The following is a 12,674-nucleotide window of genomic DNA, read 5'->3' on the forward strand; positions in this document are numbered from 1 at the left end:
CACTCGCATTTCAATGATAAAATTTTGAACAGCGCCTGCTCTGCATATCTGGAAGTTTTACGGGGTCTAGAAATTCGTTGCAGTTTCCCCAAAACCGAAGATTTAATCCACAAGGACTGCGCAATCACTGCCTGAAGATGGACAGTGATATATATAGTCGGTACATGCTACTGTCCCGCTATTTCGTCTATTTTGTGGTGGCACAGTGACCACAAACCAGCACATTTTCGATGAATCTGTCCTATTGCACTACTTTCCGTAAGCTGCAGATACGTCGCGCCAACGAGACCCTCGGACATCACACTGTTCACGGACAACGGTATAGGGCCGTCAGTCGAGCCACTTTATTCCCGAGATGCAATACAATAAGACGCGTTATATATATATATATATATATATATATATATATATATATATATATATATATATATATATATATAGACACACACACACACACACACACACACACACACACACACACACACACACACACACACACACACGGGCTCAATTGAGTGAACCAAGTGATCCTCCGGCTTGATAAGGATGCAAGCAAGGACAATGATGCCCGCACGGAGCCACGCCTTTCATGAAGAAGAACGAGGCAACATACAGAGCATATCCGGGTCACCGCAACGACAGTTTGAAAGCGATCGCCCACAAATGTTGGCGCTGCTGATGGCCGTACTTTCAACGAATACCTCGGCTAATTCAAGTGTCGAAAACGACTAGAAATCCGCCTTTTTTTTTTAATTAGCACAGGCAGTCATATTGGATGGGAATACAGGAACAACAAACTCAAAGGTCCTATCCCAACGGCATATAAAAATGCGCCCAGGCTTTTAAAAACCACACAACACATAACAATGCACGCGGCATTTGTGCCCTTTCGTTCAGCAGAGAGTGCCCTCTATCGCCTTTATTTTTTTCCTTGAATCAGCGCTAAAGATAACACCATGCAGCGCACGAATGCTGGCTATGCAAACGTACAAAATTTTGCAAGTCAAGCTGTCATGCACGAGCAGGGCGCTTTAAGAAGGCATGGGAACATTCGAAGGGTCACACGATTCTACAGGACGTTGATATGACGCGTAAAAACGTGCGATCGAAAGGAAAATCAATCGTCGCGTAGCACTGACAGAATGCTGAATAGGCGCTCGCTATGCGCACGCACTGCAGATCTCCGGACGCCCACCAAACAGCGCGAGCGTGTCGAGGGACGCTTCGGAGCAAATTAGATCGCACGCGCGCTCCGCGCATACCGCGCTACTATCGTTGAGCGTGCGAAAAAAGAAAAAAAAAATGATACACCGCTCGGGCCGCTCGACAGCGCACAGCTCGGTCGGCCATACACCGGCGACCTCAGGTCGAACCTGATCGTCCACGCCGGCAAACAGGCCGGATACGAGAGAAGATACAGTGCTCATAAAACGCCTCACGAGACGGCCTTGCATCGCCGCGGCCTGCCTTCTCTTATGCTGAACCGCGGCCGGCCGTAGTTGTATAACCATCTTGAAAAACCAGTCGGGCCCCCATCTGACCTGACCGACTTTCGCGCGCATGACGGCGACGCTATGTGGCTCCTCCGCTTCGTAATTTGCGTGGCCGCGTTCCTATAGGCCTCCCGAACGGCGATCATCGCACAAACACAAGGCCGCACTCCCAAGGACCGAGAGACTTTCGACAGACAGCGGTATATAAGTTGCAATCCCGACCGTCACTGCCGGAGCTTGAAATCAACGAAGCCAGCCGAAGCATATTTATAGTGCACGCTTCGAACTTGCATGTCAACTACGCCGTTCTCCTACCTGCACTTAACACCTCCCGATCTCACGCTTAAGACAGAAAATACATTCTAATACACCACAACGCTTTTAGAAGGATACAGGACGGTGCTCGGCCCTCGATGAAAGAGGCACTATGCGCCAATAGGCGTAAAATGTTTCTCAGCATATATATATGGTTACTTATTGTGAGCTTCTGACCCGATTACTTACTAGCGATTTATCTGTTGCAGGGATTTACGCACCCCGAACCCTCAGGGGAAGCCTAAATTTATTTCGAAAGACATATGCATTACTGCAGGCTTCCCAAATCTCAGATACACCACAGATAGGCTGTTTGTTCTATGCAAAACAAGAAACATTACTCATAAACCACAGATATATGCTGTTTGTTCTATGCAGAACAGGAAACATTACTCCTCGCTATAGAGAGTTGATTCAATAGACTATAGTCGATATTGCAGTGAAAACGTATATTTATCGAGGCAAAAGATAGCGACACCACCCCCGAGTCGCTCCGGATCCTATACGGTGTCAATGCGCCGCGCTGATTAGTGTTGTTGCACAGACAAAACGATATGCAAGCCCTTTCACACAACACGAGCGAAACTGCACACAGTTCACACAAACGAATAACCCAAAACGTGTCCAAAGGCGCGCCATCAACCAATTACGGCGACACAAGTCTGGAATTATCACTTCCGACTCCACACATTTAAGCGACAGTATAAGTTCGGCAGCCTTGTGCTAACTCTTCATTTCGATGCACTGTGCAAAGAAGTCGGGTCTCCGTTATATAGAGGTAAATTCTTGCCGACATACGTCAAAGAGTTGCGTCGAATGCAACGCACAAGCGACACCCGTTCCATCGGATCTTTGATAAACTCCGCCAACAAGCCGCGGTTCAATTCCGCCCAGAGCGCTGTCGCTTACACCCTCCTCCCAAATGCGATAACAAACAAAAGCTGCTGAAAGGGTCAACACACACGTGTATAACAGTCTTCGTGAGCAGCAATATGCTGTTTCCACAAAATGCTATGTTCCTGTCCACAGACAAACAAATGTACACCCATTCCGTTTGCGACAAGTGATCGCGTAATACCGGCCTCCGGTATTATGCGAAGACAATGGAAATAATGCAACACAAAGTGATTATTCTGTTTCTCGAAGGAATATTTCTTTCTACTCTCTACGATCAAGTTTCCACTGAAAGCGGTCCGGATGAGCGAGGAATGTGCTAGAAGAAAAAGATGGCTGATCCCTCCATCATAGGAATCGGTATAACACGAAAGTGAAATGTGTCGTCACAGAAGCAGTTGATTGTTTATAGTGCATTGGTATGTGAGAGCTTGCACAATGTCTACTGTTCTTTGGCAGATACAGCACCGCTTGATGTTGACGCACTCGCGTGGACGCCTAGTGGCACATCTCCGTACCGACGACTGACACCCTTGATCATGATTTAACCCTTGCGGTAGCTGAAGTTGTGAACATATACCTGGGCACCGCATGTGGTGAATCTCGCGCAAAGATGGCATTAACAAGCACATAATAAACACTGATACTCGATATGCACTCATTCAAATCGTATAGATGGATGCTATGGGCGAGGCTTGGGCTAAAGCCACCACCTCGCGGTTTGTTAAATCGTTGACGAAATCACACTTCTATTGGAAACGCGCCGAATGGGACGGTAGTAGCAACGGCGCGTTTTTTTTTTGTTGTTTTTTTTTCGTGCCTGGTGGCACACATGTCGTCGCCCCGTTGTAAATGGTGACGCACAAGCGGCCATTTCGGAAGTTTTTGTACCTGACGTCATCGCAACTAGCCATACTGGCGCGTGAAGTCACCAGAATTATTACTGTAGCCTGACGTCAAACTAGTGGCGTCAGTAGGTGCGCCATGGGAAAATTTACTTTAATATCTAAATAAAATATCTTATCAGCATTTGCCGAGTTTCACACTTGCTCAGAGCCGTCTCTGTATGGACGAGTAAACTCACCTTTGAAAAATGGTGTCAGTGCCCCTTTAAGTGCAAATAAGTAAAAGTCCAGACCACTGACACACCAGCTGCGAGTCAAGCGACGTTCTCCGAAACCGAAGCTGGCCAAACCCAATTTGCACAACGGTCCTGTTCCTTTCTTAAAGTACGTATTCTATGGAGAACACACAAATTGTAACACGTAGAAGACACTCGGGGAACGTGGCTAAGAAATTTATTTACGTTGTAATTTCACAAAATTTACAGACCGCACTGAGTAGAACGGCACTGAAACATACTGCGTTCGGCTCGCGCAGATCCAAACAAGGGTGAGAAGCTGTAAACGCAGCGGTGCCCATGCGGGTGCGACGCACACACATGCCGCAAACCCGCTGCACGACGTCCCACCACGCGTTGGGATCCGCCTTCACCAGGGGCGTAGCCAGAAATTTTTTTCGGGGGGGGTTCAACCATACTTTATGTATGTTCGTGCGTGCGTTTGTATGTGTGCGTGCCTACATACGCAAGCAAAACTGAAAAATTTCGGGGGGAGGGGGGTTGACCCCCCCCCCCCTTGGCTACGCCCCTGGCCTTCACCTGGCTCAGAGCGAGGGCCGCAAAGAAACCAAGTTCTCGCTAGGTATCCATGTTAAAGTCTTGCACAGCAAAGGCACTTCCGTGGCACGTTGGCCAAGCGAAACGCGGATATCTCGGTCGTTTCGCACACTGAGGACAACCATGCGCACACCTGGGACATAAGTGCGGGGCCTGGATCGAAAAGCTGAGAGGCTGAAGTTGCAAAGCCATATAGGTTACCGCACACAGAGGCTGCACGCGCGGTGCAAGTGGCAACACGGGCCAGGAAGATTACACGAGCGCTTTATTCATGCCACACTGTTTATATATAGTGTCAGGTTCAACACAGTACATGAACCACGTCGTATGCGAGTTTATGTGTGTATTACGATGATGTATTGTTCACTTGCGCTATGTGCACGCCCGAACTAAAGACGAGCGTTACGACTTCCTCCGCGATAGTGAACAGTACATGTGGCTCATTGGCTCCCCTACATACCGGACACATGCTCCGCGATGTGGCCGGGAAGCGGAGAGCCCGGTTTCGCTGTCTGCCACGTTTTGCCGGAGCCGATCAGAATGTGAGGTGAAAGCTCGAATGTAAACGTCCGGACACGGTGACAGCAAATAGTCCAGAATATCCCCGCATCAACGCCATCACCGCCCCCCTTCCCTCTCACGTGGATAGTTTATGCGTTGCGTTTACGGCAAACAAACAAACAAAAAACACAGATAAGTGAACGAACAGATAGTATGAGCATCTCGGGCCACACATTGTAACACCGCACTCTTAATTATAATAATAATGTCTGGGGTTTAACGTCCCAAAACCACGATATGATTATATGAGAGACGCCGTAGTGGAGGGCTCCGGAAATTTCGACCACCTGGGGTTCTTTAACGTGCACCTAAATCTAAGTACACGGACCTCAAACATTTTCGCCTCCATTGAAAATGCAGCCGCCGCGGCCGGCAGCACTCTCAATTATCTCACAGTTCTCACTCGGTTGTCTTGTCACTGTTAATTAGGCCCTCTTTCCAATGTCCAGCATAAATTTCAGTTGGAACAGCGCTTGTTCCGTCTTCACTGCGTGAGTTTTTGCCTTTAGTTGGTATAAAATTACGTTAATATTGAGGACCACCTAGCCCTACAGGAGGCTATTTGAGCCAGGTCAAAAGAAGCGCAGCGTCCGATCGCGTTTTTCAGCTATTCTGAGGATCATCGCAAGCTTCGCGTTGTCGACATACCGATACCACGGATGCCGCAATATAGTGTTTCATTATAGTGCACGGTGCCTGTACGTGAGCGAGTGCGTGTGTGGACCATTACAAGCGCGCACCTCAGCGAGAACACAAAAGAGGGAGCGAGGCTGCCTTAGGTGACGGACAGTGTTTTTGTCCGTGCATCTTTTTATTAATCCTTTTCAGACAAACGAGCTTTCGCCGAGCACTTATCTTTTGTTTACACTGATCTAAAATGTCATTTATGTGACGACAAAAGAAAAAAGCGGCACACGTCAGACCAGCAGGCGGTGTACCAAACCGGAGAGTTAATCTCTAGGTCACCGACGGTGCACACGTTTGTTTAGGTCTACAGCGAGGGGCCCCGTGGGTATACGCGTAGAAGGACGCTTTCACATTCAGAATGCAGATAATTCTAAAATCGCGTATCCAGAGCATGACACCGAAAGGATGCAGGTGCCTAAGAGATGGCACGTGCAACGCAACATTCACCCTTGTGCTCTTTCCACATGAGTCGAAAAGCAAACGCCATGTTTCATAGCATATTATGAACACCAGCGCACGACTTCGTGCCCTCAAAAATATGAATAGGCCGTGCAGACTAAATATCGTGAGCGAACAAATACATACTTGCTTATCAACTTAAGAGGATGCCACGGAGAGAGAATAAATCATTTCTCGCACTACGAAGCACACCAAAGATCATTCCCCCTAGAGATGAGAAGCTTCTTTTTCATTCAGATCAGAGAACTTAGGAAAACCCAGTGTTGGCGGTAACGCGTTACAAGTAACGGCGTTACCGGTAACGCGTTACTTTTTTCAGTAACTTAGTAACGTACTCATTACTATTTCGGAACTGTAACGGGCAACGTACTTACGTTACCATTTTTCGGTAACGCGAGGTGTGACGTTACTCGTTACTTTTTATTCCAATGATCTCAAGAACTTTACACAAAATTTTTTCGTGTCGTATAGGAGCTAGTTTCCCAAAGCTCTCCCCGATGTTATTTCGTCGCAGTGGCAGACTGCTGCCGGCCCGCCAACCGTTGACAAAGCGACCACGCGCGGGGTCCTTTGCAACGCGGGGAAGATTGCATTTGGGAGCAAATTTTCGAAATTTCCTAAATGGATCTGTTAGATGAATCGAAGCGAAATGCGGTCCTCGTAACCGTCAAAAGCCAGCTGTCGAGATTTTCTTGGCTTGCGGAGATCAAGACTCAGGGTATAGCTGCCTGCCTTAGCTCAACGATGACTTCTTCGGAAATGCGTTCTCAACAACATCGCCACCTGTAGATGAACGACTGTCTCGGTACCTTTGGTGCATCATTACATCGCGCTGAGTGGGTTCAAGGAAAGCCCGCGCGTTCACCAGCTTTTTCTGAAAGTGAATACAGGAGTACCACAAAGCGTGTCCGTCGAGCGCCTATTTAGCGTAGGTGTGGAGGTATTCACCAAGAAACGAGGCAAGTTGTCCAATGACAGCTTTGACATGCAACTGCTTCTTACATTCAGAAAGTTGCAATTACATTAGAAAGTTGTTCGTGCAATACTTTGACACTCCTTATGAACTTCGTTTCCAAAATTAGTCTGGCGTCTTGCTATCTGCAGCTGCGATTAGCTTTCTGGCTATTGAATACCTGAGGAGGCAAGGCTGACCCTGAACAGCTTCACGTACACAGTCGCAATTTTTTGCGGTAATTATGCAGGTTAATTCGAAAAAAAATTGCGCGCAAATACTTTTTGTTGGATTCCCATTTAAGCATTTTTTGTTGCTACAAGTTTGCGCATTAATTTTGTCAGTATAAGCACGCCGTTATAATTGCTGCAGGCTTGTTCAGTGATGTTTGCTTTGAGTAGAGCGCTGATGGTGACATCGATCGTCTTATATTTAATGTCACATTGAGAAAAATGCCCTTACAATGTACCACATCGTTTGAAGCCATCAAATATAACTGTGCAGGCTGCTTCAGGCCACTATATACAGTATTGCCAAGGAACGGCACATTTGTGCAAATTATTCTCGTTAAATCAGTACTTTGGGCTTTATAAAATTGTTATTGTGGGTGCCTGCAGCGAAGATGCAATGATTAAAATTTCGCATTATGGAGTAACGGCAGAAGTAACGTCCGTTACTTTTTTTCGGTAACGCGTTAACTTTTTTTATGGGTAACGCAGGGCGGTAACGCGTTCCTTTTTTGTTAGCGTAACGAGTAACGTATTTAGTTACTTTTTTTCGGTAACGCATACAACACTGGGAAAACCTGACTGGTGTGCAGTAAATGCAAGCCTGAGCCTTGGCTAATTCAACTCGCTAACCACTCAGAAACCGCAGTTTCCCACAAAAGTCGGAGACAATCAACCACAAACGTTTCTACGTCCGCCCTTTTGTTCGATACATGCAGCTTCGGTGCTGCATGTGAGCGAGACATAGTAAGTCGTTTCTACGACCAACTGCTGCGAGACGTCACTGCAATGTCCAGATAAGAATGAAAGGGTGGTCCTGGGCACCATTCTCGACTTTTATGAAATTTACTTTAACTCTGCATGAAGTGTGCACCAGAGGCAGATCAACCTCCGCTGCGGTGACTTTTCTTTGCCTGCCCCGGTTGGAAGAATATCAGACGGGGCGCAACAATGTTGGGAAATTTGTATTTCAGCCGCAGTATTGAGATATTCGTTCATCACTATCATAGCTGACATTCAAATTTTGCGCCACCGAGAGACTTGGAGTAGACGAAGACTTGATAAACGCTTTGCATAGTACAAAAGGAAACAGCGTACATACACTATAGCTTCGAAACAGCTGTCAGAGCCGACCAAACCGGCTGGGCGGCTGCTCTTTGACATCGATACTTGAAGATGTAGGTAGCTTTGCCGATCCAAAGTTAACCGCGTCGCATATTTTACACGTCGGGACATAGGGTTGTGTCGATCACGGCCGCAGTCTTGCACATGGCGCCTCAGAGGAGACAGTGCACGTCGGCGCGATAAAGTCTTGAAAAGGTATGGCACGACATAGCGTCGCTTCCTCGTCGCAAGCTGGAAAACAGGCAATGGTACACCACCCGAGCACTCATACAGACTATGGTGACGCATCCGTGCCAGGTCCCGGCAACGTCCTGGGCGACTGCAGCTGTTTCGACGACGTTCGCCACTGGTTCATTCCACGCCAGACGTCCCAGCCATTTTGGCGACCATCTCAAATGTTTTCGAAAAAAAAAAAAAATCGTACTCACTTATTGCATTGAAAACAGTAAATGGCTAGAATATTTCGTAGAGAAAAAAATTTTTGATCACGTCGGGAGCCTTCTGAATTTCGCAGAATGTCGTCTAAAGGCGTTATTTGTAAGATTTATCCTGAGAGTATCGTTTTTCGTTTGAACACCACATTTGGTTTACATATAAAGCAAAGGCGTCTCCTGTGTAAGGTGTTCGAAGCTCAATAATATTACTGCGATTTTTCTGCCATGTACGCCTCCAGAAATTTCGCCAAAACGTCCTATGTTTGCATTTTTTCCATACCAATATTGCGCTATGTATGAATACCTGAGTGATGAATACTTACTTTACGAAAGGTATATTTCGCGCTAAAAATATTTCACTGAAGATCACTGAAGATCACTGAAGTCTCTAAACTTTACGAGAAAAAATCACGAATTTAAGAAAATCGTCATCTGACACTAGGCGGTGCTCCAATTAAAAATCAGCTTTATACCTCAATCGAAAGCAAATAAATAGTTCTTCTTATATAATAACTTTCATCATTAGATTTTTTTGCTTTAAGGAAGAAAATAATTTTTGAAGTTCTCCATTGATGGCTATCTTCCCACTTGGTCACAAGGCAGCTTCCTCATTGAAGTTCCCCACTGCCGTATACTACAATGAAAAAATTCGAACATACGATATTTTGGCGAAATTTGTGGAGACGTATATGGCAGAAAAATTGCATTAATATTATTGAGCTTCCAACACCTTACACAAACGCATTTACTTTATACGTATACGTAAACCGAATTTGGTACTGAAACAAGAAACGACACTCTCAGAATAAATTTCATGACAAACGAAATTCTGCGAAATTCAGAAGGCCTCATACGTGACCAAAAATTTTGTTCTCTCCGAAATATTCTAGCAATTCAGTTTTCAATGCAATAAGCAATAAGTCAGCACGATTTTTTCGAATACATCTGAGATGGTCGCCCAAAGGGCTGGGACCTTTGGCGTGGAATGACCCCACTGGAACCGCATTTTGCGTTCGCTAAACTGGTCATAGGAAAAATACGGACATCACTCATCAAAGCGGCCTATACGAACACTGCATAGCGGCACTTGATACAACCACGAGGCACGATCGTGCTTTCCTGAACGCACGTAACATCCATGCGTCCTTTGTAAGAATACACGCTCCACTGGTCATACTTTCGGTCGCGAGCGCAGGCTGCACTAGGGCGCCTTCATGCGCGCTTTACAAAGGCTACCCAACAGGCTGTCCGCCGCGGGACGGTCACGCCAACGTAAACAAAACTCTAACGGACCCCTTGCGGGTCACATGCAGTCAAACACAGTCGAGCAGACGTTTCGCAAGGGCGACAACTTGCGTCACCGCGGGCGCTTTTACTTGGCGTGCGAGACTAGTCCAGGCTACAACCGTGAGGGCGCGGCTTGAAGGGCGCCGGACAGTGAGCTTGATGGGCGCGTCCTTGGCGCCAGACGCCAACCAGGAAGCGCATCCTTCGCCGCTGGCTGACCTCACAGAGATGTAGCGCTCCAATCGAAATAACCGAGAGTATCCAGGCCAGGGCCAAGACAATCATCGCGGATTCGCAAAAACGGCGCGGGAAACTTCTTTAGGCAAAATACCCTGCGAGGGACGGCGAGGTGTAGAATTATTTGCGATCGCCTCAACGTGCACCACAATACGCTCTCATGTAAATACGACTGCCGCGACCGTGATATGAACCCGCAACATTGTGTTGCGTAACCAACGTCGAATAATTAATGGACTCAAGAATGGAGGCTGGTTTGGAAGAGGTTGCTTGGTGCCCCGGCTCAACCTGAACCGAATGTCGAAGAAAGCAGGAGCCAAAATGACGACGACAGCCATACCTGCATTTACAGCAAACATTTGGCAGAACAATAGCGACGAAGATTCGATCAAAATGTGCGCATCGGACCTGAAGCGACTCGCGTGTTCTCTATCTGGGCGGGGCTAGCAACAACTTTCACGCAGGACATATTTCCGAAATCAGCGAATTAACACTCATGGTTAGAAAAGGTCCCATTGTGATAACACAGCAAGCGGGGTAGACGTAAGCCAAGAGCGCCCGGAGATTTGATTATTTCGAAACAAGCTGAAGTGTCAGACGCTTCTCCGGGGAGCTCTTTGCTTTACGGCCGGCTCATTTTGGGAACGAAATGACTTTTCGTCCCCACATTGAGACGGCGTTCATTAACACCAATTTTACATGACACCATGCAAAGGGATGTTTCAAAGCGACACTGCAGTGCAGAAGTGTGAACAAAGTGAATCACGCTTTTTAGAGAAAAATTTTCAAGGCCAAGCAAGCTGGTGTGTATCAGGCGAATCGGCGCCGAGTGTAGACGGTATTTCCGGATTTTGTTGAACATGTCAAATAGCGACCTTGTAGCCCTGAGTCAAGACCTCTATCACAATAACTAAATTTCCATAGCTTTCCTATTTTTCAATTGCTTGTCGGCGTGTGAGCGCTTCTTTTCGCTTAATAAAAAATTCTGGCTGTACATAGCTCCAGAACACTTCAATCATAGCAGCAAATCGAAGCACCCGTCACTATCGGCAAATCTTGGAGAAGCTAGACCAGGCCCGTAGCCAGGAATTTTTTACGGGTGGGGGGGGGGGGGGGGGGGCACTTGCTGAAAGCCATGACTATTTAAGAAAAACGCCTATTTTCATGATTCATTTTCGATAAAACACCATGTGTCATCAAAATTTCGGGGGGGGGGCTGCCCCCCCCCCCCCTGGCCACAGGCCTGAGCTCGACCTTCAGTGTCAGCTATTCCGAACGATCGACAACAGAAAAGAGCAGCAAAGACGAGAACGTTTCGATCGTATGGCACTTAGGTGGTAACAATATAGAGCGATTGACGCGCTTTTTGGAACAATGAGCCGCTGCGAATTGTTACAAGCCAACAGGTAGAGCAACGTAATGGAAAAACAAGAGGGTAAAAGAAGTTTTTTGCGGTGTAAATGTATGATGGGATGTCCAAACTGTTTCATTACTGAAATGAGGCACACTGCCTTTGCGAAAGGCGAACTCTGCCAACGAAACCTTAAAGTTTGCATCATTATTTACAAAGTTAAAGAAGCCCAAATATTAAAGATAATTACTGTGTCAATATTCAGCAGTATCTGTCAACACGAGAATGCCGTAAGGCGGAATGAATTCATCGCAATCGATATGGAAGATTAAAACTCGTGTATGTTGCAGCGATAGCATATCGGAGGCTTTAGTCGTCTGCTAAGCTATTGTTAGGCCTACAGGATTTGTGGGTGCCTCACCTTCAGACAACTCGAGCTCCAACTCCGCGAGTTTCTCTCGCACGTCGGGCGGCAGGCTGGAAATCTCGATGTCCTGAGCCATTTCGGCAGCCAACGTCCTTTGCACGGCGGGAAAAGATGGTCGGCAACTATATCACTTGTATGCACAGGTTTTTCATAGGCACACGACTGTCGCAGCCATGATAAGTAGATCTTCTAAATGAAAAAAAAGATTTCTCACTTTGACTGATTTCTACGACTCGTGCCGCAGAACGTTCTAACAATCCTCGTGGAACGCACAAGGCCGCATTATGATCGCAGTTGTCCAGTGTACCGAGTAGAAAACATCCCTTGACAACACAGACAACAAGCCCTCCGTCAGATGTTCACAGCAACCATCCGCCGCAGAAGCACCTCTCAAAAAGCTCGTCGGATGATGCAGGAGCATCTCTGATAGAGAGCGCTAGAGGCCGCCACCATAGCCGGCCGGTGTCGCCAGGGTCCACTGCGCGGCTTCTTGCCAAAGGACCGTGCTTGTGCTCGCTTGTGCTAACCTTGTTCTGCAACTGGTTCT

At 47.0% G+C, this 12,674-nt stretch overlaps 1 protein-coding gene across 3 annotated transcripts in view; it reads right to left on the minus strand.

Moving 5' to 3' along the window:
* The window catches only part of LOC119379352 (disco-interacting protein 2), a 226,312-nt gene extending 213,776 nt beyond the window's left edge, over window positions 1-12,536 (minus strand). For 2 of the 3 annotated variants that reach the window (XM_049411950.1, XM_049411948.1), the window contains exon 1: window positions 12,122-12,531. In XM_049411950.1, the coding sequence (XP_049267907.1) occupies window positions 12,122-12,203 (82 nt within the window). In that variant the 5' untranslated portion in view covers window positions 12,204-12,531. Of the gene's footprint in view, window positions 1-12,121 lie in introns of all 3 variants that reach the window. The other variant, XM_049411949.1, reaches the window with a different exon arrangement.
* Window positions 12,537-12,674: the final 138 nt, after the last annotated feature.

This window comes from Rhipicephalus sanguineus, chromosome 1 (assembly GCF_013339695.2).
Source record: "Rhipicephalus sanguineus isolate Rsan-2018 chromosome 1, BIME_Rsan_1.4, whole genome shotgun sequence".
NCBI classification, from domain to species: domain Eukaryota; kingdom Metazoa; phylum Arthropoda; class Arachnida; order Ixodida; family Ixodidae; genus Rhipicephalus; species Rhipicephalus sanguineus.